Source organism: Temnothorax americanus, unplaced genomic scaffold (genome assembly GCF_048541705.1).
Source record: "Temnothorax americanus isolate GAGA-0224 unplaced genomic scaffold, ASM4854170v1 Scaffold7, whole genome shotgun sequence".
NCBI classification, from domain to species: Eukaryota; Metazoa; Arthropoda; class Insecta; order Hymenoptera; family Formicidae; genus Temnothorax; species Temnothorax americanus.
This window is the reverse complement of record NW_027509792.1, coordinates 2,394,229-2,416,000: the sequence shown is the minus strand read 5'-3', so window position 1 is coordinate 2,416,000 and position 21,772 is coordinate 2,394,229. Positions and strand designations below refer to the sequence as shown.

General features: G+C 43.7%; 1 protein-coding gene across 2 annotated transcripts in view; it reads right to left on the bottom strand.

The window, feature by feature from the left end:
• Nucleotides 1-47: 47 nt before the first annotated feature.
• LOC143906317 (uncharacterized) overlaps nucleotides 48-21,772 on the bottom strand; it is a 65,409-nt gene continuing 43,684 nt past the window's right edge. For both annotated transcript variants that reach the window (XM_077422326.1, XM_077422325.1), the window contains exons 3-9: nucleotides 18,837-18,979; nucleotides 17,139-17,356; nucleotides 15,778-16,004; nucleotides 15,015-15,341; nucleotides 8,850-14,763; nucleotides 8,125-8,416; nucleotides 48-7,991 (exon numbers count right to left, since the gene is read on the bottom strand). In XM_077422326.1, the coding sequence (XP_077278452.1) occupies nucleotides 6,410-7,991; nucleotides 8,125-8,416; nucleotides 8,850-14,763; nucleotides 15,015-15,341; nucleotides 15,778-16,004; nucleotides 17,139-17,356; nucleotides 18,837-18,979 (8,703 nt within the window). In that variant the 3' untranslated portion in view covers nucleotides 48-6,409. The remainder of the gene's footprint in view (nucleotides 7,992-8,124; nucleotides 8,417-8,849; nucleotides 14,764-15,014; nucleotides 15,342-15,777; nucleotides 16,005-17,138; nucleotides 17,357-18,836; nucleotides 18,980-21,772) is intronic.

Sequence of the window (21,772 nt, the reverse complement as noted above, 5' to 3'; positions counted from 1 at the left end):
CGCTTGAAAGAATTATCATAATATTGCAGTATTTTTCGAGCCATCGGCCTTTTTACCGAGCGACGTCCCTTATATAGAAAATATGTCTTGTTTATGTACAATATGCAATCCTTAATACTTCAAGTTTGGAAAAAGGATCCCCGATATATGTACCTCCGGACAAGTTAATACGCTGTACAGTCATATCCAAGGAGTATTCTCATCTCTCTTTCTCTCTCTCTCTCTCCCTTTCTATTTTTCTCTGTTTCCTCCCTCTCGTCTCACAATCTTCATAAAAACGAAATTCATAGGAATGGGGGCGACTACTGCTGTGTGCGATTTTACAATTTTCGTCAGTGGACCGAGGTACGTTTCTGAAACCCGAACTTCTCGCAAAACAACTCCAGCAGCTTTTCGCATCGGGCATCTCGCACTTAATCTGTACAGTTCTGCCGAGTATTAAGGACGAAAGAGATACAAATGCTTAAATTCTAATTTTTCGTAACATACTGATTTCATTAATTTTTTAATAATAACACAAAGACGCAATTCGCTAGAAATTATAACACATCCATAGTTTACCGTTGAAGACCAACGTAGAAATTACAATCTTTTGCCAATTCTTAGAAAAATACTACAGGAATATTATTATATATTTTGACTTAAAAATGCAAACGGTTCTAAATTTCTGGATGGGGTGTTGTTTAAGATTTAAACAATGAAGTTGGTTACATTTTTCCATCATACTTTTATCATGTAATTTAGAGATTCGGTGAGAAGCAAACCATATTTCCATCGCGCATTTAGCATCAAATCCTATTTAAAAAATTTTGAATTCCTTTTTTTTATCATCCAGAAAACCGAAGCAGACAACTGCGCTTGACTTTTTGGAAATTTGATACGAAGCAAAGACCAGACATCTAAAATCTGCAAGTGCAGTACGATGAAAAAAGTTGCGAAATTGTTTCGCAAAATAAAGCCCTATTTACAGAGTGTCCTCCCTTCTTTCGCGAGCAAAATACGGCAGATTGCTTCGTCGCTGAAAACCTCTCCTCACGTTAGTCGCGATTGCAAATTTGTGCATCGATCCCTTGCCCACAATATACACGCGAATACCAAATCGAACGGATTTTATCTAAAAGAATTTTATCCCAAGCACCCCCGTGTGAAAAAATAAACTTGGTCCTTTCTTAGAGGAGAAGTACGATGCCGTTTCGCGTGATAAAAATAATTTGCTGCGCATCGCTGTTCCTATAAATAACGATAAACACACAGTAAGGTGTGAGAGCCCTCGAGATGCCTCCAACACAAAAGTAATATTAATATCATTGATGAATCAGAGCGGTGCCGCGGTTCCTTTCACATAAAAACCTATCGACTTTCGCCAACGTCTCTTCCGGGAAACGTCCCTTCTCGAGATCGCGAAAGGGCCGTGTCTCTTCGCGGCGCATTTCGCTTTCGAGGGACCACCCGGTCTCTCTCTTAACATTCAACGCGTATGTATAGCGGTGTACCGGTCTAAGAAATGTTCCCTTCGCCGAAACACGTGGCTCACATCGTCTTCCCTATCGTTCGTTATGTACACGGGAGCGCACTCCCTTCGCGCTCGCCTTCGACGATCGTTCTCTCCGTCCGCGATTAATTTCATGTCACGTTCTTACCCCGACAACACGCATCCCAAATCGGGACGTATGACGTCTTATAGTATGTTTAAAAGACGTCTTGTAATATAACGTCATTAAAACGTCTTAAAGATGTCTTATAATATGTGTCTTAAAGACGTATTGTAATATAACGTCTTCAAGATGTCTCTTAGACGTCATGTATCCCGATTTGGGACATTGCGCTCGCTGGATACGTTTACATACTCGAATCGCCCACATGTTCTCCTCTTACAATATCGCTCAAATTATCTCGACTGATTTGTGCTAGACGACATTGCGTAGCTTAATGAATGTAGGTACGTTTTGCGGTGTACGGCCGTTCGTTCGTCCTTCGAGTCTCCTCCATCGCGTCTCTCCCCAGACAACGTGCATGTCTCAAATCGGGACATATGACGTCATAAAGACGTCTCATTTCCCGATTTGAGACATATTATCTTCACTGGGTCGCGTCTTCCTTCCGCCCTTTGCTCGCTCGCACTCGCAACTTCATTTCTTCCTCGCTTTCCTTTTTTTTATCTTTTACTATACGTCGCTCGTTTTAATGATACTAAAGTGACATGCAACAGCATTCTCTCGGTTTCTCTTTCTCCCTTTCGCATCCCCTTTTACTCCTTCACTCGCTCTTTCTCTCTCTCGCTCGCACTCTCGAATACTGGTAGGGTGTTGAGTGACAAAAACAGTAGTCTTAACAAACATACGTACGATACAAAAACTCTTAAGTTATCGCTTAACGGCCAGTGTAAAGCGGGTTGTTTTATTTTATCATTATTTCTTTTTCTTCTTCACTCTCGCCCTCTCTTCCCCCCTTTCTCCCTATCTCTTTAAGTACCTGAAGAATCTAGCTTTGGGAAACCTTGCCCTGATCCGCAAGAACGCTGAGGCCCTGAAACCGGTGCCGTATCTCGGTGAGATCGGGATCTTCGATCTCCCCCCCCCCCTTACTGGGTGGCGAACGGGGGACCGACAATCCGCCCGATGTCTTCAACCATCTCGGAGATCGAGCTCGCCGAAATTACACCGGTTTTGATCCGCGCCTCAAACGCGTCCCCCTTTTTCTCTCTCTCTTTCCTGCTCCTTTCCTCCGCGAGTCCGCCGTCGGACTTTGCCTTAACGATGAAGACTACACACCCCTCTATGATAAATGCGATTGGTACGACTAAATTGGGTGGCGAAAGGCCAGACTACGTGTGTGAGCTAGAAGCTATCCTCCCATTGACGTCCCATTCAAAAAATACGCATCTCTATTTAGTTGCGAGACACTCGCTCGGAATTTTATACACACGCGGAGACACACGCCGCTCCGACATCTCTCTCTCCGTATTTTTTTCTCTCTCTCTCTCTCTTCGCCTCCTTTCCTTTCTCTCTCTCTTTAATATACAGGAAGATAGAGCTCGTTTTTCTTACTTTTACCGCGGGAATAAATACATTGAAATTGTTCTCGCTTTATACAAGTGGCTCGAGTGGAAACGCGATTCTCTTTCTTTGGGATACGCTTCTCTCGCGCTGAGAACGAAGAAACACCGAGAAAGCCGCGAAGGAAAATTGCCGTAAAACGTAGAATGAAAAAGACGGTCTACAAAAGAAGAATGGGAAGCGCGTGGTGTTTCTTTTCTATAAATCAATTTATTTGATCTATAAACGAAGCTTTCGAGCTTATATTTTCTTTCGATTACAAAGTAATCCTCTCGCATTTGCGTAGACCGCCTCGATTACATAAAATCTGATTTCGGTATGGAAATAGATAAGATGAGATAATAAGATCGATCTCGCTTCTATTAAGAGTGCAATTTTTTCTCGGGATCTTCTTCCCCCTCGTAATAAAACTAAATCGAGAAAGAGAACTCTTCAGTAGAAAAGTGTGTGATCTAGGCCACGCTACAATAAGATCGCAATTAATATCGGACAGATATTAAACAGATCTGCACTTTTTAATCGCTCCTACAGTCGGAAGAGTTAGCGAGTTAACTAAGTATTACTCAGAACATAATTTATTCATATATATATATTTCCTCACTGTTACAGAATATTTATTCCCGTAGCTAAAAAAAACTCAAATTATTTTTAAGCGCTCTAAATCGTATAATTAAAAAAAAACTTGGATCGAATCGCGCGAATATGAAAAAGGAAAGAAAACGAAAAGCGTTAGACGTGTTTCTTCTCGGGGTTAGCGATTAGCGTTTTCACGCCGCGAGATCACAGAACTTCTTATTATGCGAGAAACACGGAACGATTGTATATACGTGGATATTCGAATTTCCACGCTCCGGAGCCCGTGGTAATAGAGATAAACTAGGAAGAGATGAAGCGCACGAGGTAGGTAATCTTGTTCGCCCTTTAACTGAATGGTCGGAAACCGAAAGGAACGTGTTTCGCGATGTAGCTACATTCATAACGAAACGATTATATCACACATACGTCTCGTAGAAAGAAAGATATTAACCATATCATTTGCTGGCATACGTGTAGAATGTGTAAATGAGGAAGAAACGCGATAACAACAACAAAAAAACTATCGATTATTCACCTTAGATTTTCCATTATATGATTTACAATCAAAATTAACTAAAAAGGATTGCAGCGCTCTTCGACAGTTCCATTTTGGCGCTGTTCTGTTAGAAAATAATATTGTGTTGTATAAATCTATGTATTTTTTTCATAATTTTAATACCTGTGACAACGCCAAATTCGAAAAGACACTATATATAGAAGTTCCCTCTTCGATCTCCGTTTAACGGTCAAATAATCATGTAATCTCTATATCAGATATGCGATAATAATATATAGTATACATATATGTATACATCCAACAAATATTATATCCTTAATTCTCTTTTAAACGTAACATTAAAGATTACCGAAACAAATAACTGAAATTATTCTACGTAAGTAAAAAAAAAAAAAGAAAACAAAAAGGATCTCCAGAATGATCATATTAGTTTAATTACAATTTACATATTCTACACGTATATTGCTTTCCACATCGGATTCAGCGTTTCCCTTATGCCTTCTCGACAGAGCCTTCACTTTGGTTCATATCACGTAATGAGACACTATTCACAGGAACAGTTGTACCTCGATTACTTGAAGCTACGATATTTCTTTTCTTGCAACATCGAAAGAGAACAGAAAAAGAGAGAAAGAACAAACTCGACGAAGTTCTCTATATATTTATACTGTATACATATATATCGCGCGCCGGGATAAAAATTTTGGAATGGATATCAGCGCCCGACATACGTTTTTTTTCCCATTAATCGTAATTATCATAACGAAATGTTAGATAAACTCATACTCCCACGCAGCCTCGTCCCGTTCTCACGGAGCTTTTACAAGTTACAAGTTTAGAGTAAGTCCATAGTAAAATTTGCGGGCATTCACACGTTTCACGATATAGCACACGGAGATACGATATAAATCTATCATTCTCATCTGAAACAAAGTGAAGCGTTTTTGTACTAAAGTGCAGCGATATATATATAATATTATACCTTTTCAATGAATTATCTACGCAATGTACAATCGTGAATTTTTACATGCACCATGACAAGGTATGGTCGGGCCGTACAACAGACAGCTGTTAGAATGATCCTTATAGAACGTTATTGCCACTCCACATCTCTTTTCTTTTCTTCTTTTTTTTCCTCTCCCCCAACTTCATACGCCTACGCGTACTTGAATCGGGCGTAAAGTCTTATCCAAATGATACCCCGGTGTTCTTCGAGGGTCGTCTAAGAGCAGAGTGCCGAAAATTTACACAGCGACAATTTTCTCTCTATATAAAGTTAGAGTTATACAGATACAGGTAAGCATTACACGAAAGGCAAAGACGATGCGACTGCCAACGAGACCGCACACGTCCTTGTTAACTATACCCTAATATTTCTTCGGAAAGAGAACTCTATTATTATTTGTCTATTCAGTCTGACCACACCATGTTACAACGTGGAATAGCTTTGCCATGATAGACATACTGCAGGTTGAATTATATAAACTCAGGCTCTCTTTCTTTACTCTGCGAGGGATCTATTAACGATCGTTACGGTTTTCGCTTGCCTTCTTTTATCTTAACGCTTTGTTCACTCGTCGCCTATTCCTCGCCACAAAAAAAAACGACTTGACTAGATTGCATCGCTAAAACGGTCCTTAACGATTAAAAATCTAAGTCTGCCATACATAAATGATCTGTACCTTACAATCTAATATCGTAATTAACACCTAATGGTAGAGGGATGACCTACTGGTTATCGACGATAACTATTTTAGTAATAAATCGTATGTCTATTATATTCCCGTCCTTTCTCTCTCTCTCTCTCTCTCTATTTTTTCTCTCCTTTCACGCAATCATTCATACATATATTAATATGCACGCATACAGCACGCACATCGACGTAAAATAGATCCATTGTTAATTTAAATGGAGAATATTTTTTTTGCTCGCAGCTGAGCCTGCCTGCGTGCTAATGCAGCCGCCGAATGTTTCAAATATTGTAAGTGTGACAGATTCACGGAATTCGCGTCTAAGCGCGCTTTAATATTTACAATGCCATTGCCATGGATCTATCGATCCGCGAATAAGATCGTTCAAATCATGTTTTTTTTTTTAGCGAGAAGCGTTAAAACCCTCCGGAGCCCGGTTTCGATCGCGCTGAAACGCCCGCATCGTCGTCGCATCGTGAACCACCACCGACGACGACGACGGACGACGACGACACGCTAATGATATAACAACACGTTGCGATGCTCGCGCGAGCGTTCGATCGCTAGGACTACCTCTTCTTGCCGGGCTGCTTTGACGACACCCGCTTCTTCAGCTTGTGATCCGTCGACTTGACCGTCGTCGCCGCCGTTGTCTTCTTCTTCGGTCGCTCCGGCGAGCCGTTGCAGCACGCGCAGTTCTTCTTCACGTGACAGCGCAAACTTGATCTTCTGGCGCGGCAATCCGCCGGCTCCATTAGTACGGTATTGCTCGTCTCGTCCTCCGACGCTTCCGATGCCTTGTCACTCGATACTACCATCGTCTCCGTCGCCGTTACCATCGACTCTACCTTAGACATCCGTTTGGGAAGCGTCGCTGCCACCGCTGCCGATTTGTGATCGGCGCGATTCAAGACCACTCTCGCGGCATTCACCTGCAGCTTGTTTTCCTTTTTCTTCATGTAAGTGCAATGCCGATCGGAGGACAAGGATTTTAATATTTGTACACTGTCCTCCAGGCCATTGCTCAGCGTGACGTTGTCTTCTACCTGGCTACCGATCGACTCGCTGATACTGGAGTCCTCATCGTCGGTGCTGGACCTCGTGCGCTCGGACATTGGGCTCTCCCATGCCATGTACGAGTCCATGCGCACCTTGGACGACGACACGCGCTTTTTGTTGGTATACGTGTACTTGTTGTGCGTGGACAGCAGCGGTCCAGCCGCGCCCAACGGTGACAATGGCGACGGTATGGTATGATGGTCCGCGGTATTGCCGCTCAACAGAGTCAAGCTCTCATCGCCCGAACTCGCTGTCGAGGTGTTGTTAACGTTCATGCTGGGCGGCAATGATTCCGAATCCAAGTCGATGTCCAATTTCATATTAGATGGTATGCTGGATACGCTGCTGGGTGTTCCTTCTTTCGAGCCGCTCCTCAAGGTCAGTTTCACGCGATGAGTCATATCTTTTGACGAATCGTTCTCCAAAGAGCCAAGATTTGCCGGTGATAGCCTGGAGATGTCCGAGTTGCTGTTCGACGCTTCATCCTGGCTTAGATTATCCAGGGTTAGTCGCATATGTTTCGTCGGGATGTCCAAATCCTCCTTCTCTCGCTTCCCTCTCTTCAACGAATCCTTTAAAGCTCTCGCGCGTTGACTCACGTTCTTCTTGCGTTCGTTCGTTTTGAAATCGCTCGTTGGGCTGGCGTCCCTGCTGCCGCTAGATGAGTCCAGCGACCGGAAGTATGAGCTGTTGTACGATTTGCCCAGGGATTGACTGCAAGACGCATCCTGCGAAGAATGATCGAACGACGGCGAGTGATTCGTGTCGAATAGCAGATCTGCCTCGGGAAACAGCTCGCTGGTACTAGGTTCGTCGACTCCCAGATCTTCGCATTCCTCTGACAAGCTCTTTTGCAATTTGATTTCACGTTCGTATGCGGCTTTTCTCTCTATCTTTTGCTGCATCATCTCGCGGTCCAATCTGGAAATCAGCTGCGATTTCATCAAGTTGCTCTTGTTGGAGTAGGGAGTGTCTAGAGTATGATTCATGAAGTACTTTTTCGCGTTTGCATGATAGATCTGTCCGCTCGCCATCTCAATGCCCTGACCCTTGTTAATAATCTGCAGCACGGTCTCGGAGTTGTCATTATCCCTGTAATTTTGATCGTGACAATCAAATTCTCTTTCTCAAAATTTTCAATATTTGAAAAAGTTTCTGGCTTTAAATAACATTTAAATTACATAGAAACTTTTCTACAATATTTGATATGATCCGAATCGTTTACCTGTACACTTTTAACGGCTCGTGGCTCAGCGCGTTCATCGGTGTAGGAACGTATCTCCATGGTGTTGTATCCGGCGAGATCTTTCCTTCCGATTCCCAGGCCTCTTGCAAGCGTGCGTTTTCGTATAGCAGCCCGTTCCCAACTTTGCAGGATCCGTCGATTGTCTCGGTGGATTGCTGCACAGATGACTCCTGGCTATCCGAGCTGCTCGGTCCACCAGTAACCAGGAATTGCGTCGTGTGATCAATAACGCTCGATTGCTTGTTCGTGGAAGTAATGGGAGACATAGACTCTATAAGAAGAACAATATGCGAGAAGAATTAATTGTCGATATATAATATCTGGTGAGAATCGACATGTTGTTTACGAAGTAAGTTGTTCTTACAAAAAAATATATTATTTATCAAAAGATTCATTTTTCTGTGAATTATAGTGTAATTATGTAACATATGTATAATTAATTTAAAAAAATAAATATCTAGTCATCTTAGAAAAAAATCTTACAAATAAGAATTTACTTATTAATATATCGATACTTTTTAATTTGAGCAAAAAAAGTTGTAAAATTTATTACATAAAAATTTGTATGCATATACATCGTGCTATGAAAAAAGTACAAAAACAAAACTGAAGATTTAAAAATGAAAAATGAGCTAAACGGCAAAACATAAGTTAATGACTAGACACACAAATACACGTGCAGAAAATATACCTAGGCTCCTTACCAATTTTCGTATTATTTTGTAACGACGTGGCGATATTCGGAGAGATCAAAGTTCTCGGCGATATGTTTTCCTGTATGCCAATAGCATTGTCGAATTTTCTCTTTACCGTTTTCGGCGAAATAATTTTGGTACCAGACGTTATCTCGGTGGACGCTTCCTTCGTGTCCTTCTGCTGTTGCTGCTGATTTGCATCGTTCAGCATGGCGCTCACATCAGTCTGCTGAGTAAAAGTGAGCGCGATGGCGCTCGCTGGTAAGGATACCGACTTCTCGGTGTGTATCTGCCCGTCCTGAGGAGATTTCTTTTCCGGTGAATGAGAGACCGCAGCAGCCGGCGCAATGCAGACCACATTTTCCGCCTTCAGGGCGGCAGATGTCGATGTTAGTTTATGCATGCCCGAGTTGTAGAATCTCGTGCCCTGTAGCGGATTGCTGGTGATGACGCCGCATAGTTGCTGGTTATCCGATATCTCGCTGATGTTCCGAGTTCCGATCAGGCTGAGGGTGGGATTGCTCTTGTTCTGCACCACGATGGCGGTGTTCGTCGCCGCTGATTCGACCGCGATCGCGCTACCGGCGGCCACTGTATCGTTCTTCAATGTCAGCTCACCGATAACATTGGGTTTATCCGGTGTAGATACCGTCACAGTGGCTGTCTCTCCAGCGAACGGCGTGCTTCCGGTCTGTGATATCACTACGGGCGTGTTCTGAACGTTCTGCGCGCCGGTCAGCGTCTGATTGTTCGACAACGTCTGCAAGGTGGGCTGCATCTTCATCTGCTTCATCTGCGGTTGTGCGGGGATTAGCTTGCCCTGATTGAGGAAGGACTGTAACAGTAGAGTGTTGGGAACTGCGGTGCCGCCGGAGGTGCGCATGGTCGTCGGCATAGCCGTGAGCAGCTTGGATCCGGTGGATACTATGGTGAAATGCTGCTGAGTGCCCTTCATCAGTGGCAGCACAAAACTAGGCATCAGTACCGACGTACCGCTCATCTTACCCGTGACCGAGGCAAGCGCCTCGCTGACGCTCACCGAGCCCGATTGCAGTGATTCCTGGACAATCACCGTTCGCGGCTGGCCCGTGCCTGGCTCCGTAATGATGAGATTACGTCTCTTCATGTTCAGTTCAACGCCGTCGTTCGAGTCATTCGTCATATTGCGCGGCTCGGCGCTCGCTTCCCCGCTCATCGACGGTTCCTCTGGTGCAGAAAAACCGGCCGGACTGTCTTGCACGTGTACAACACCGCTGGACGAATCCTCGCTGCCCATAGTCCTGCCGAGATCGTCTGTGCTAGGGCTCAGTTCGGAAGTCTGCTGTCCCGCCGGCTTGCTCTTGCTCGAGCTTGATTTCTTCCTCTTCGACGATTGACTCGGATTGGTGGGCGGATTAGATCTTCTGCGGGGTGCCGGTTTGTTGTTCAGATCCGGCGAATTTCTCAGCTGCTCCGCGTATTCGTCGAGAATCGCGTAGATCCGTTGGGCAGTCTGTTCATCCTCCTGTGGCTTCTGCTGCGGTTTCGGTATCGGCGATGCCTTGGATGTATTAGTCGCGCTGCTTTTGACCGCCTTGGGTGTCGATTTTTTTACATTGGTCTTAGCAGTAGTCCCAGCTGCGGCGGACGACGGCGTCGATGGTGTTTTGCCAGCTGACGATGGTATCGGTGCTGGCGCCGGCGTTACGCACGGGCTCGAGGAACTCTGAGACGTGACGCTCAGCGCCGGCGACGCCGCTGGTTGACAGTAGCTGGTGACCACGACCACTGGTGTCGTGGAATTACCCGCCTTGGCGGTGTTACTGTTCGGATTTACATAGGCCAAGGAGACCTTCTGCTGGTACCCAGATTCCTGTTGAAATGTCACAGTACTGCCGTTGCTGGTAAATGCCTCGCTGTTCGCGCTAGACTGCGCCGGCATCATCAGTTGCTGCGCCAGAGTGCTAACAGATATCTGCTGCGGTTTGCTTGCCTGAGTCTGCTGCGTAGTGGTTTGCGTCTGCACGGTTGTCGTAGTCGCGCTACTGGAGATCGACTGGTGAGACTGTGGCTGGATACTCCTCTCCTTCACCTGTTCTAGCACGCTCTCGAATTCTCGTAATTGTTCCAAAGTTGTCGAGCTCACTTGATTGGTCACCTCAATCGGAGAACCGATTAAACTGTCCGGTCTCACGGTTTGTTGCTGTTGCTGTTGTTGCTGCAACCTCGGCGTCAAGGCGACAGCCTGGATGGTGGTTCCCGTCAGATTCTGTTGTCTGACCGGCGTACGAATGATGTTGAGCTTGACCACGGGAGTTCTGCCACCGGGTACCGAATTGCCGTGCGATATGATTGTTGGTGGGATGAGCTGGTTCGGATTATTGGTTATTACCTTGTGCGTGTATATAACGCTGTTGGACGAACTGGCGTTCTGCACAAGTTGCGTGATCGTTTGATTCGCGGCTTGATTCGAACCGATTGCAGCGTTCGCCGAGGCGTTATTCCCAGAATTCGGCACAATGTTGACTATCTGCCTGCCGGCCGACAGTTGCAGATTGGAAATAATTGATTGCACATTAACGTTTCCGGCGTTTGCCTGCTGTTGTTGTTGTTGATTGTTCGGCACAGACGTCTGTACTGCCTTCGACAAATTCGTCGTTGTCTTCTGCGCGGATGTCGTCACCGTTTGTTGAACATCGCCCAGCGGTGTATCTGTCGCGGCACTGGCAACCCCACTTGCGGTCGCATCAGTTGGTAGAGTGTAGGTTTTATTACGGAAAGCCTGTTGGAACTTGGGTAGAACAGCGTTTTGACCGGTCTGCGACGCGTTCTTCACGATGGAACTGGTGCCGGTTAATCGATCGTAGGCGTTTCTGTTGGACGACGCACTGCCTACCGTATCCGCACCGCGTTGTTGCGTCGTTTGTCGCGCAAAGTTCGCACTGCTACCGTCCTCCAAGTTCTGCAGGCTTAAAAGATTCCTCTGATTGGACACAATTGGACTGGCAGCTGCGAGACGGAGACTGCCGTCGGGTTTGCAGATGACCTTTAACTCGGGCGCGATCAGCCCCGTCGAAGACATCGTGCTCGTCGCCGTCGTCATCGTTGTGACTGTGGTCGCGCCTACGCCCGCGGAGCACGGCGAAGAAGGTGATTTTTTCGGTGATTGGTTGTTCTGCTGATTGCTCGCACGACGTATTTGCGCTATCGTTCTCACCGGACTCGACGACTCAGTAATGTTGAGTTGATGGACTACCGAAACGTTGTTGGCAGTCATCGTCGTCGTCGGGTTCGTCGGGCCGATAGTCGTCGGTGACGCAGCATCCAGTAGCTGATTGGCCTCTTCGCCGACGGTGTCCGGTGTTCCGAGGTTCGACGACGATCTCAATGGTGGCGTTTGGCCAGCTGGGCTCATTCCGACTCCGCTGTCGTGGCCGCCTGTTGAAGAAGGGGTACCCGGCAACTGTATGCTGTTGCCACCACCACTGCTACTTTGGTTGCTAGCCACGCTTGGGGTGCGCGTCGGCCGTGGTGGCGTGCTGCCACTAACGTTAATGCTTGTCGGCGTACCCGTGGCGGAACTTGGGCTCTGCGGCACGCCGCTTCTGGAGAGTTGGACAACGTTCACCGTGGAACGCTGCCGTGGCGGTACCATCATGTCCAGCGAATTCAGACCCGGTACATTTTTGGCCAATATATCGGAATCCCTAACAGCCTTCTCGATAACACCAAACTTGGTTTTACCCAAGTTGGATTTTACGGAGCTGAAATGATGATGATGATGATGACGGTCGCGACGTCCGTCGACTATCACAGGACAGTTCAGGTCGCTTTTGCCGCTGGTGTTCTTACTGCTCGCGGCACGTTCCTTTTGCTTCTTCTGATACTGAATTACACTCTTGTTATTCGGTGAGAACGGCATCGATTTTTGTATGTTGATCAGTTCACTGGTAATGTCACCGCTACTCAGCCGCTGCTGCTGCTGTTTCTTAGCACGGCTGGTCAATTTACGATCGACTTCGTCCGTGCGCGTCAGCACAATCTTCGGGTTCAGATTTAGCGTGCTGAGCATAGGCGCAAATTTCGCAATGTTGTTAGTCGCCTGTTGCTCGGCATCCGTCCGACTACTATTATTAACATCCTTGTTCTTATTTAATAAATTCTTCTGCAGAATTTGCGAAATCCTCGACGGCTTTTTCGAGCTTTGTGGCCTGAACATCCTAAGAGATTTCAGCACCGCTGGATCACTTCGCCTTTCAGTAATGATTAATTGCGCCGCGGCGGTGTACGCTGAGCCCTTGATCGTCTCGCGCTTATTTTCGTCCATGTCGGCGGAAAAGAGAGTGATGATGTCGTTGCTGCTAACGTCAGAGCCGCTGGCGTCCTCGTGCGCGTTCGTGTGCCGCACTTCTTCGTTCACTAACAATTGAAAATGCGAGACAGACTCGACGGTGAGCTTCGATGACTTTGAACGCTTCTTGCTGGACTCCTTACCGCTCGATTTGTTGGATTTCTTCTTGGTCTCTAACCGACAACCGTCGCTACCCAAGCTGTCAGTCTGACTATCCTGCGTGTTGCTATCGCTGTCCGACACCGAGCTAATCCTATTTCTAAAATGCTTTGGTTTACGTTCAGCGCTGTCGTAGTCGCTTTCGGACGATCCCAACCGATGGATCTTCCGCGTTCGTGCAGTGCGTCGTACACGCAATACACTGCCACTGTCGGAATCCGTGGTAGTATCATCTAAACTGCGACGCATCGATGAACGTTTATAGCCAGCTGCCGGCTGGAAGCTACCGAATTGCTCGGAACTATCGGATGGCAAGTCAACCCACTGCTCGTAACCCTTCTCGATACCGAAAAAGACGTCTTTAGTATCGTCTTCCGATGGCCAATCCTTGAACTGCGAATAATCAATGTTCAGATACTTAAGCTCCTTGTTCGTATTGCGCATCTCCTCTTCGTTTTCCAGGTAGCGCTCGCATAAATTCTTCAACTCCTTCCAGTCGAGCACCCAACTGAGCATATGGTAACGTGGACTACTCAGTACTACGGCCAGATCGTCGCACAGTTGCGGCGATAGACCCAATTTCTCACCGTCCAGCACTTGGCTGGGCACAGACTTCTCGTCATAATTCGCCGAGCCTGTCACCGCATCGCCTTTGATCAGAATCAACGCATCCAATGTTCTCTCCACATTCTTACCCGGCGTCGTGCTAGCTTCCTTCAATTGTAATTTATCATCATTCAACTGATTACTGCCGGTGAATTCGCCGCAATTGAAACAGAGTTCGCCGAACATCTCGGATGAGGATTCACGGTTTGGATGCAACGGACACCTGTTACTGATCGACGTCGCTGGTGTTGCTGTGTCAGACGACGTCATGTCGGAATTCTTTGTCAGAAGGCTCTTCAACAACTTATCGGTTCGTTCAAACGTTTTCGTTACCTGACCGTTTTGAAAATCTATGCCTTTTGCAACGGTCAAATTTTGATGCGGTGGCTGCGCTTCCAAAACTGTCGAGGGCGTCGAGCCTGTTTCCGTGACGTTGTTATCTACCGTTAACTCGGATGTCTCCTTGATGACCGATACAGAGAGAAGAACGTCTTCTATAGTTTCCTTGGGTTTCTCCTTGACACTTTGCTCCTCTTGCGAAACGCCATCTTCCTTCGCCTTTCCACACGCCACCGCCAATTCCTTTATTCTGTCGTAACAGGCTCTAGTAGGATGTAAAGAGAATGCCGTCAAAACGCATTCCCTTGCTATGCCAATATTGCTGTCTACTACGTCCGCCAATTTGAGGAATTGCGTGCTCAGACGCTTGGCGGTTTCGCGCACCTTATCCTTGTCCGACTTCGCCTTCTGACTCTCCAGTTCGTTCATATCCGTTGTTAACGCTCTGATATACAGTTCGATCACCAAAGGTTTTATAATCTCGCCAAACTGCAATTAAAAAAAAATCCAAGAAAAATAACATTTGTTTAATTAAACTTTTTTTGCCTTTATAAACACGATAAAATAAAATCTGATTTTCCTATTTTATTAATAGATATATTTAACTTTTGGTAATTCTATATTCTCACATAATACGATTTTTTTATCTACTGGCTATATCTGGCAGAATAAAAAACCATATCTAAATATTTTGAAATATTTCTCAAATATTCAATTTTTCAGATAAAATGTTTACTTACATGTTTTGCAAGTACTGCACAGAAGATATAAATATGTTGAGCACTTTCCGCGGGTTCAATTAATTTTCTAATCATGCCGGGCAGAGTCAGTGCAACGTCCTTCCATTTTGCGTGCAATAGCGCCCAAGAGTTCAAAATCTGCTCCAAAATATTTGCACCGGTTTCCGATACCGGTCGAACCATCCCGGCAGTAACGAGATACTGCGCGACCAATTCTGCGGCCTTTATCGAATTTCTCCAAACACGCGCCGTTCCATACTTCGTTGGCTTCTCACCGCTAAGCCTTTGGACCAATTCAAGCCCGTCGTTGAGGTCCATTAATTTTAACTGTAACAAAGCGCAGTTATGAATTCCAGCACGGCAATATTCGCGCAGAACGCAAAACACGCGTTCCTTCAATCACAAGGAAACCAATCGACCTTCTGAACGCATTCACTAGAATTCTGCTTTCCCACGATTCCGATCGTTTGAAAAATGTGTTTTTAAATTTTCTGAATACATCCTCGTGGTTCAGCAGATCTTGGCAAATTAAGCAAGTAGGTCGACGTGACTCATAGCACAGTGATCTGACATTTTCGATGATACTCTTGGAGCATCAGAGATGCGTCATAATTTTACTTCTCCAAACCAGATAAATTGCTTTAAGAACATCGTTTGAAATTTACAGACCTACTTATATGCTTGCATTTTGTGGCAACTTCCTGACAATCTAAATCAAATGAACATCTCTTGCGACAATCTGACGTTTCTGATCGATACTTACTTGAGCGAAAATATCTTGCGTGCGTTTCAATTTGTACAAGAGAACAATGTACACGTCGATCATGTAGTGAACGTGATGAGACTCCGAAAGCGACCGCAGCTGATCGCTTCGTCTGAGGGAGCGCACGCACGCGGCGGCGAGGTTCACCGCTATGTCCTCGCAGCGGTCCTCGCAGAGTATCTTCAGTCTCATCGTCAGCAGCTCGCCTTTCTCCGAACAACAGAATTCTGAAAGAGCAACACACGCTTCACAACACGCCTCTCAATGGTTGCCATTCAACAACGTATTATATAAGGAATTAAAATAAAATCAAGAGTTGAAATAGATATTATGAATGTAAGTGCGGAGAACAAGAGTTTCTCGATAATACTGGTATAAATAGACAATTATATAAATGACACTTCAAGTTTTTTCTGTAAACTCGCAATATACGGTCATCGAGTATTTAAAAATAGCTGAACAAAATTAAGAAGTCAAAGACACACAATTGGCTAAATAATATTGTTAGCGATCGCAAGAAAAATTAAAAATTTAATATACGAAAAACAGATTATCGTTATGCATTTGCATATCTATTACTACAGACCTAATCTCTTTAACTCATCTCTTTTACAATTCGCGAACAAACTCTCTAAGTTTATTAGCTATAATTGTATTAAATACAATACAATACAAAATTAGATATTTTCTCTTTAATACATCAACCCTCAATTGTGAGTACGCAGTCTCTGGGACTCCTGTATTATTTTGTAATTTTGATCAATTATATACTTTTTTACAAAAACGAATAAAACTTTATTCTGCCAATCACAATTAACGCTGAAAAAAATGTAACAGCATGTACATGTACGGACTGGAGAATAATTATTATTTATTTTTTCATATCTAGAAGAGAATCCCTAGAAATCCGCTATTGTGCAACGTAATTAATCCGACGTTATTAAGGCAAGATAACAAACTCCAGGTGCTGTAAACATAATTCTATTTTCGCAACTAATAAAGAAAGTTAATGTAAAATGACTTCGGATCATACCAATTTTATTGATATAATGTGATTGTTTGATTTCAAGGATTTATTAAAATTTTTTATAAAATCTTATATGATATATCACGTCTTAAACTCTTAGATTAGCTAAACTTTTTAAAATAAATCTTTAATAATCTCCCATGCTGCATATTTTCACCTTAATAACGCCGAGTTAACAGGTGCGCGTAAATATACTTGTTCTAACAACCCACTTTTCCACCGAGATTGGGCACAGGATATTATAGGATCGACGACACGTGATCTTATTTTTATTCAAATTTAAAACGGAACCGTGCTAGATCGAAAAATGGCGACGATAATTCTCTCTTCTTACCCTCCTCATGTTCGGAATCCGGTTGGCCGTTAAGTATGCTGTCGAGGACGGGATGCGTCCATGGATCGTTCACCAGAGCCAGCAGGGCGGTACACCTGGGTCCAGCGGGATGTTGCACCAGCTGATACGCACACCTCTGCAGCGTTACGCAGAGGTGCGTTTTGGCAGAGGCGCCTATCTTCGGCCACTCCCCGCGCAATACCAATGTCAATGTATGTCTGCGCAACGGAGGACAACACAGCATGAGTAAAAGCCGAAAAGAACAGACAGCGGGACATGTTTGCGCGGACTTGTTTTCGTATTTGTCTCCCAACGTTTCGCGATGTCGATGGCGCCTATCGCGAGGCCGAGATAAGAAGAAGGGAAGAGAGAAAGAAATATCTGCATCCTGAAGAATCAGATTCTATACAACTTGAATAAACCCCGATACTTTCAGTTCTATATAAGCTAAGATGTAGACTGGTGTCCTTTTCCTTTTTTTAACTCGTTATCTTTAACCCATCGCAAACAATATTTATTAGATCATATAATTAAGTGTACAGTCATAAGACACCGTAATTTAAATTATAAGAAAGAAAGTTATTTTAGATCTTGTCAGTTCGCGATAATCTGTTGCTCCATCTCAGCATTATATAGCAATGGTATAAAGTCGCAAACGTGAAACTCATTGGAATTAAAAATTATATTAAAAATCGGACTTCCTAATTATTTATTCGCGTCTAACTCATCCGTGAGATTTAATTCATCTATCGGCAACAATGGCCGAACGCGGCTTGCTAATCAGACCTCCATTACTGGGGGAGAGACTGGAAACTTCGCGAAGAATAATGTTCTCGCGCATCCCTTTTTGGACCACCCTGTACCCGTAGGGTGCCTCGGTTGTATACCCGTCACGTTAACGTGAATTTGCGTCGCATTCCTATTCAAAATTCCGGGATCGTTTGTATGACGGTGCTGCATACGTGCAGATTCATTACTCAGAGCAGTTCCGTCTCTCTCGCCGCATTTCTATCTCTCTCCCGCTTTCTCCCTCCCGCCGTCACGTTCATTTGCCGTAGAACGTCGCTGTTACATCGAAACTCGTTTCACGCTACCTTTGTGTCGAAAAAACTCCGGCGGCTGATAATGCAAAAAAAAAGTCGGCTGTGTACATGCTACGCGTTAAATGGGTCATATACGCGCGCGGGGACCTCATAATGCGTCAATAATGAACATAATTAATGTGACTTGACAATTTCTCCGACATTATACATTCAATTATTTAAATGCTCAAATAATAATGAACTGAAAAGATAACGTTAAGAGAATTCTCGCTCACTTTGAACTCGTTAAAAAAGCACTTTAAAAATTACACGCGATAAAAATGTCAGTATTCCAATTTACAAAAATAGACCACTGGTATTTGTCGAGCGGAGTTCGACTCGTTTTCCTTTTTCAAAATAAAGTATAAACCTCCGCACAATTATATAAACATTAAAAAAAAAAAACATAATGTCGAGATTGCGTGGTGGATTTTTTTAACGATGTAATCGTTAGGCAAGGAACGATCGTAGTTATGCAACGGTATATATCTCCCTCGCCCTTGTACGTGCCTTTGCGAAACGAGTTCCCCTGTTAACCGAGGGTCGGCCACATAATCGCGGACGCAACAACAACAACAACAACAACAACAACGATCGACGGACAACGTGTACCCACCTGTGAGCCCATTCTATGAGAGACTGGATGGCCTCGGGCGGTGCCGCAGGAATATAATTGGTGACATGCTCCCAGGCTGACAGAAGCGCATTCACCTTGTCGCTGTACTTCTTCTTGCTGTCACTCAGCGTCGCCTCGAACCCCTGCGAAGCGAAGAAGTCGCTTGGCTCGATTAAGAGGAACCGGGAAAATCATCGGAGGGATGCTGAGGAATAGTAATCGAGTCGCGTCAGCACTCATGCGAGACGCGATGCGATTTATCCTGATAAAGGGCACCCCGAGCGTTTTTCGTATTGCATCGAATCCCTCGATATACCCTAGTTGTCAATGTTGTCCGGTTAAGAACGTATCTCCTGTCGCGCCTAATTACAAATCGTATTAATTTATCTGTAGATATTTCGCTATTTACATTCGCAGTAAACAACCAATATTACCTTACCTTAAGTAACTCTAATTAATTAACTCAATGTGTTTGTCCGCTTCTATATCTTATGTATCTTCGTGCTTTCTATATCTATCTTCGCATTTCTGCCCTCCTATCTATCTTTCATTCCACCAACCATATTTCCGTACATTTAATAAATTACATTTGCGGAACTAAAATGTAAAATATACCACCTTTGCCTCTCTAGAGATTTGTATTTGTCTTCATTGAAGACGTCAAAACACATCAATGTATTAATGTTACGTATTACATTATTAATGCTATTAATTTGATATTGAGGGCAATACTTATATATTTAACGTTTGAGCTTTAAAATCAAACGAGAGACTACGCCATAGGTTAACCGACATTGATAAATTGACCGTATTGAAAGATCGAGAAAAACCGCGCGAGGGAAGATTGAGAAATATAAATCCATGAAAAGATAGTCGTGTCGAAAAGATCATCGCCGGAGAAAGAAGCGCAAAGTTTTCACTCAAAGAAGGGACGAAATATTGAAAACCATGACCCGGTAAAATGTTCTTTGAAAGAACCGTATACTTTTCAGCTCGATACATCATAGTCGACAATTTTATGTTGGCGATACGGCGTGTATTACGTAAAAAAGAAAAAACGGTATTGTCGCGGGTGAGGAAATAGCTTTTGGATTATGCAATTTCTTAGAACATACCGTTTTCGCGAGAAGAAGATTAACTTTACTGCAAAGTGATACAAAGTTTGAACTTAAAATGCATACCTTCGCTATCACTTCGCTAAAGATTTATAGATGTTCAAGCGATACAAAAAATTATTTCGAAAAATCTAAATGTTAGAGCAGTTATTCTAAAAATTATCTAAAAGAAGAAACAAATTTGATTCTAAGAGTATAGGACTAAAGTTCAATAGAAAGGTTGTATCAAAGGAGCTTAAAGTACTATGTCATGTGTTCTGAATGCGAGAACCGACGACGTTGGTTTCTAAAATCGAAGAAGTTTCCATTCTGAACGGGTTAAAAGGGACCCTACCGCATCTGTGCGCTTGTTTCTTTCAGTAGAAAGCGCGGCCGCACATAACAAGTGTAATGACATTTATCCAGGGGACTTTGAAGCGACGTTCCCTTGGCAAACAATGTTTACCAAGGACCACGTAGTTCCCCGCGGAGGATTGATAACGCGGTTAAAGCTGCGGGGTTATTCGGAAATCGTATTATTCAAAGCATTTACCTGCGCGCGCTAAGGTTTCGTGCGAGACGAAAAAAAAAAGGCGAACCGAGTTACAAAGTAAAACTCATTTCCTTCATCGAAAAGATTTTACATGGAGACTCGATTCGTCATGTACAGATTTCGCTTCAGGTTTTTGCTTGGTTCCGCTGACTCACAATTTAGAAAAAAAAAGAAAGAAAAGGCTGCTTTCTTCATTATACCAAAACAGCCATGTTTATCGTAACCAATTATTCACAAGAAATTCTTTTATTTATTGATCATAATAACAATGCAATAAATATGTCCCAATAAAATTTAGTACTTTATATTTGTATACCTTTATATGAAAAGATATCCGTAAAATTTTCGTTAATTTTAATTTTAATTACATTTTATTATTATACGAGCTTGAAGTAAAGTTTCATTGATGTTAGAAAGTAGCGCTAGAAAAGACCTTAACGCATCATTATCGAGATAGCTATTTTATGGATGCTGCGGATATTTTGGGACGCAATATTCCGCGCGAGATAAAAGCGCTTCGATATATATAGCGCGGAAACGCATCAACAAGATTTGCGCAAATCCGATGCACCACCGTAAACATGTTAGATCGGATGGAGTTCAGCAATAAACCGCAAATACCCGGCGATTGAAACGAATTTGACATGGAAATCCGTCGAGTAAATGTCAGCCTTGATTTCCATCGGTTCTTTTTGTTAATCACAGTTCGATGAATCTCGCTCGTTTCGCTAACGCTGTGTACAGGATATATATATATATAAAAAAGCGCTGCTACAAATGAGAGGTTTTCGGAAATATATTTCGCTCCTCGCTCACATTAAAAATAAAAATAAAAACGTTAAACGAAGATCTGAAAATGTTTCCGTTCTGATAAAATTCCCGCGCGGTTTATAGATTTCGTAGCCAGATTTATAAAAATAAACGATATTAGCTGAAAATAGATATTTACGTGAGTTTTGTAAATAATATCGATATAGCGATAGTGGCAGAATTCCTCTTGTTCTGTCAATTGTTAACTAAAGATACGGAGGACTTATGTTACCCTCCCCCTCTCTACCCGCACACTTGTAACGTTATCATCGCGGGCATGAGAAAACGTTTTTCCTTTGTTCGCAAACATTTCTCTTCACATATTTGAAAGGAGTATTTCCTCCGTCGAGAGACGGAGAAAATATAGAAGTTCTTATCTATCTCGCGGCAAAGTCTTTATGTCACATAATATTATTCTGTTTGCCATCTCCTGCCATGTTTCGCTACGTGCGCATCTATCGGGCGTCAATAATATAGAT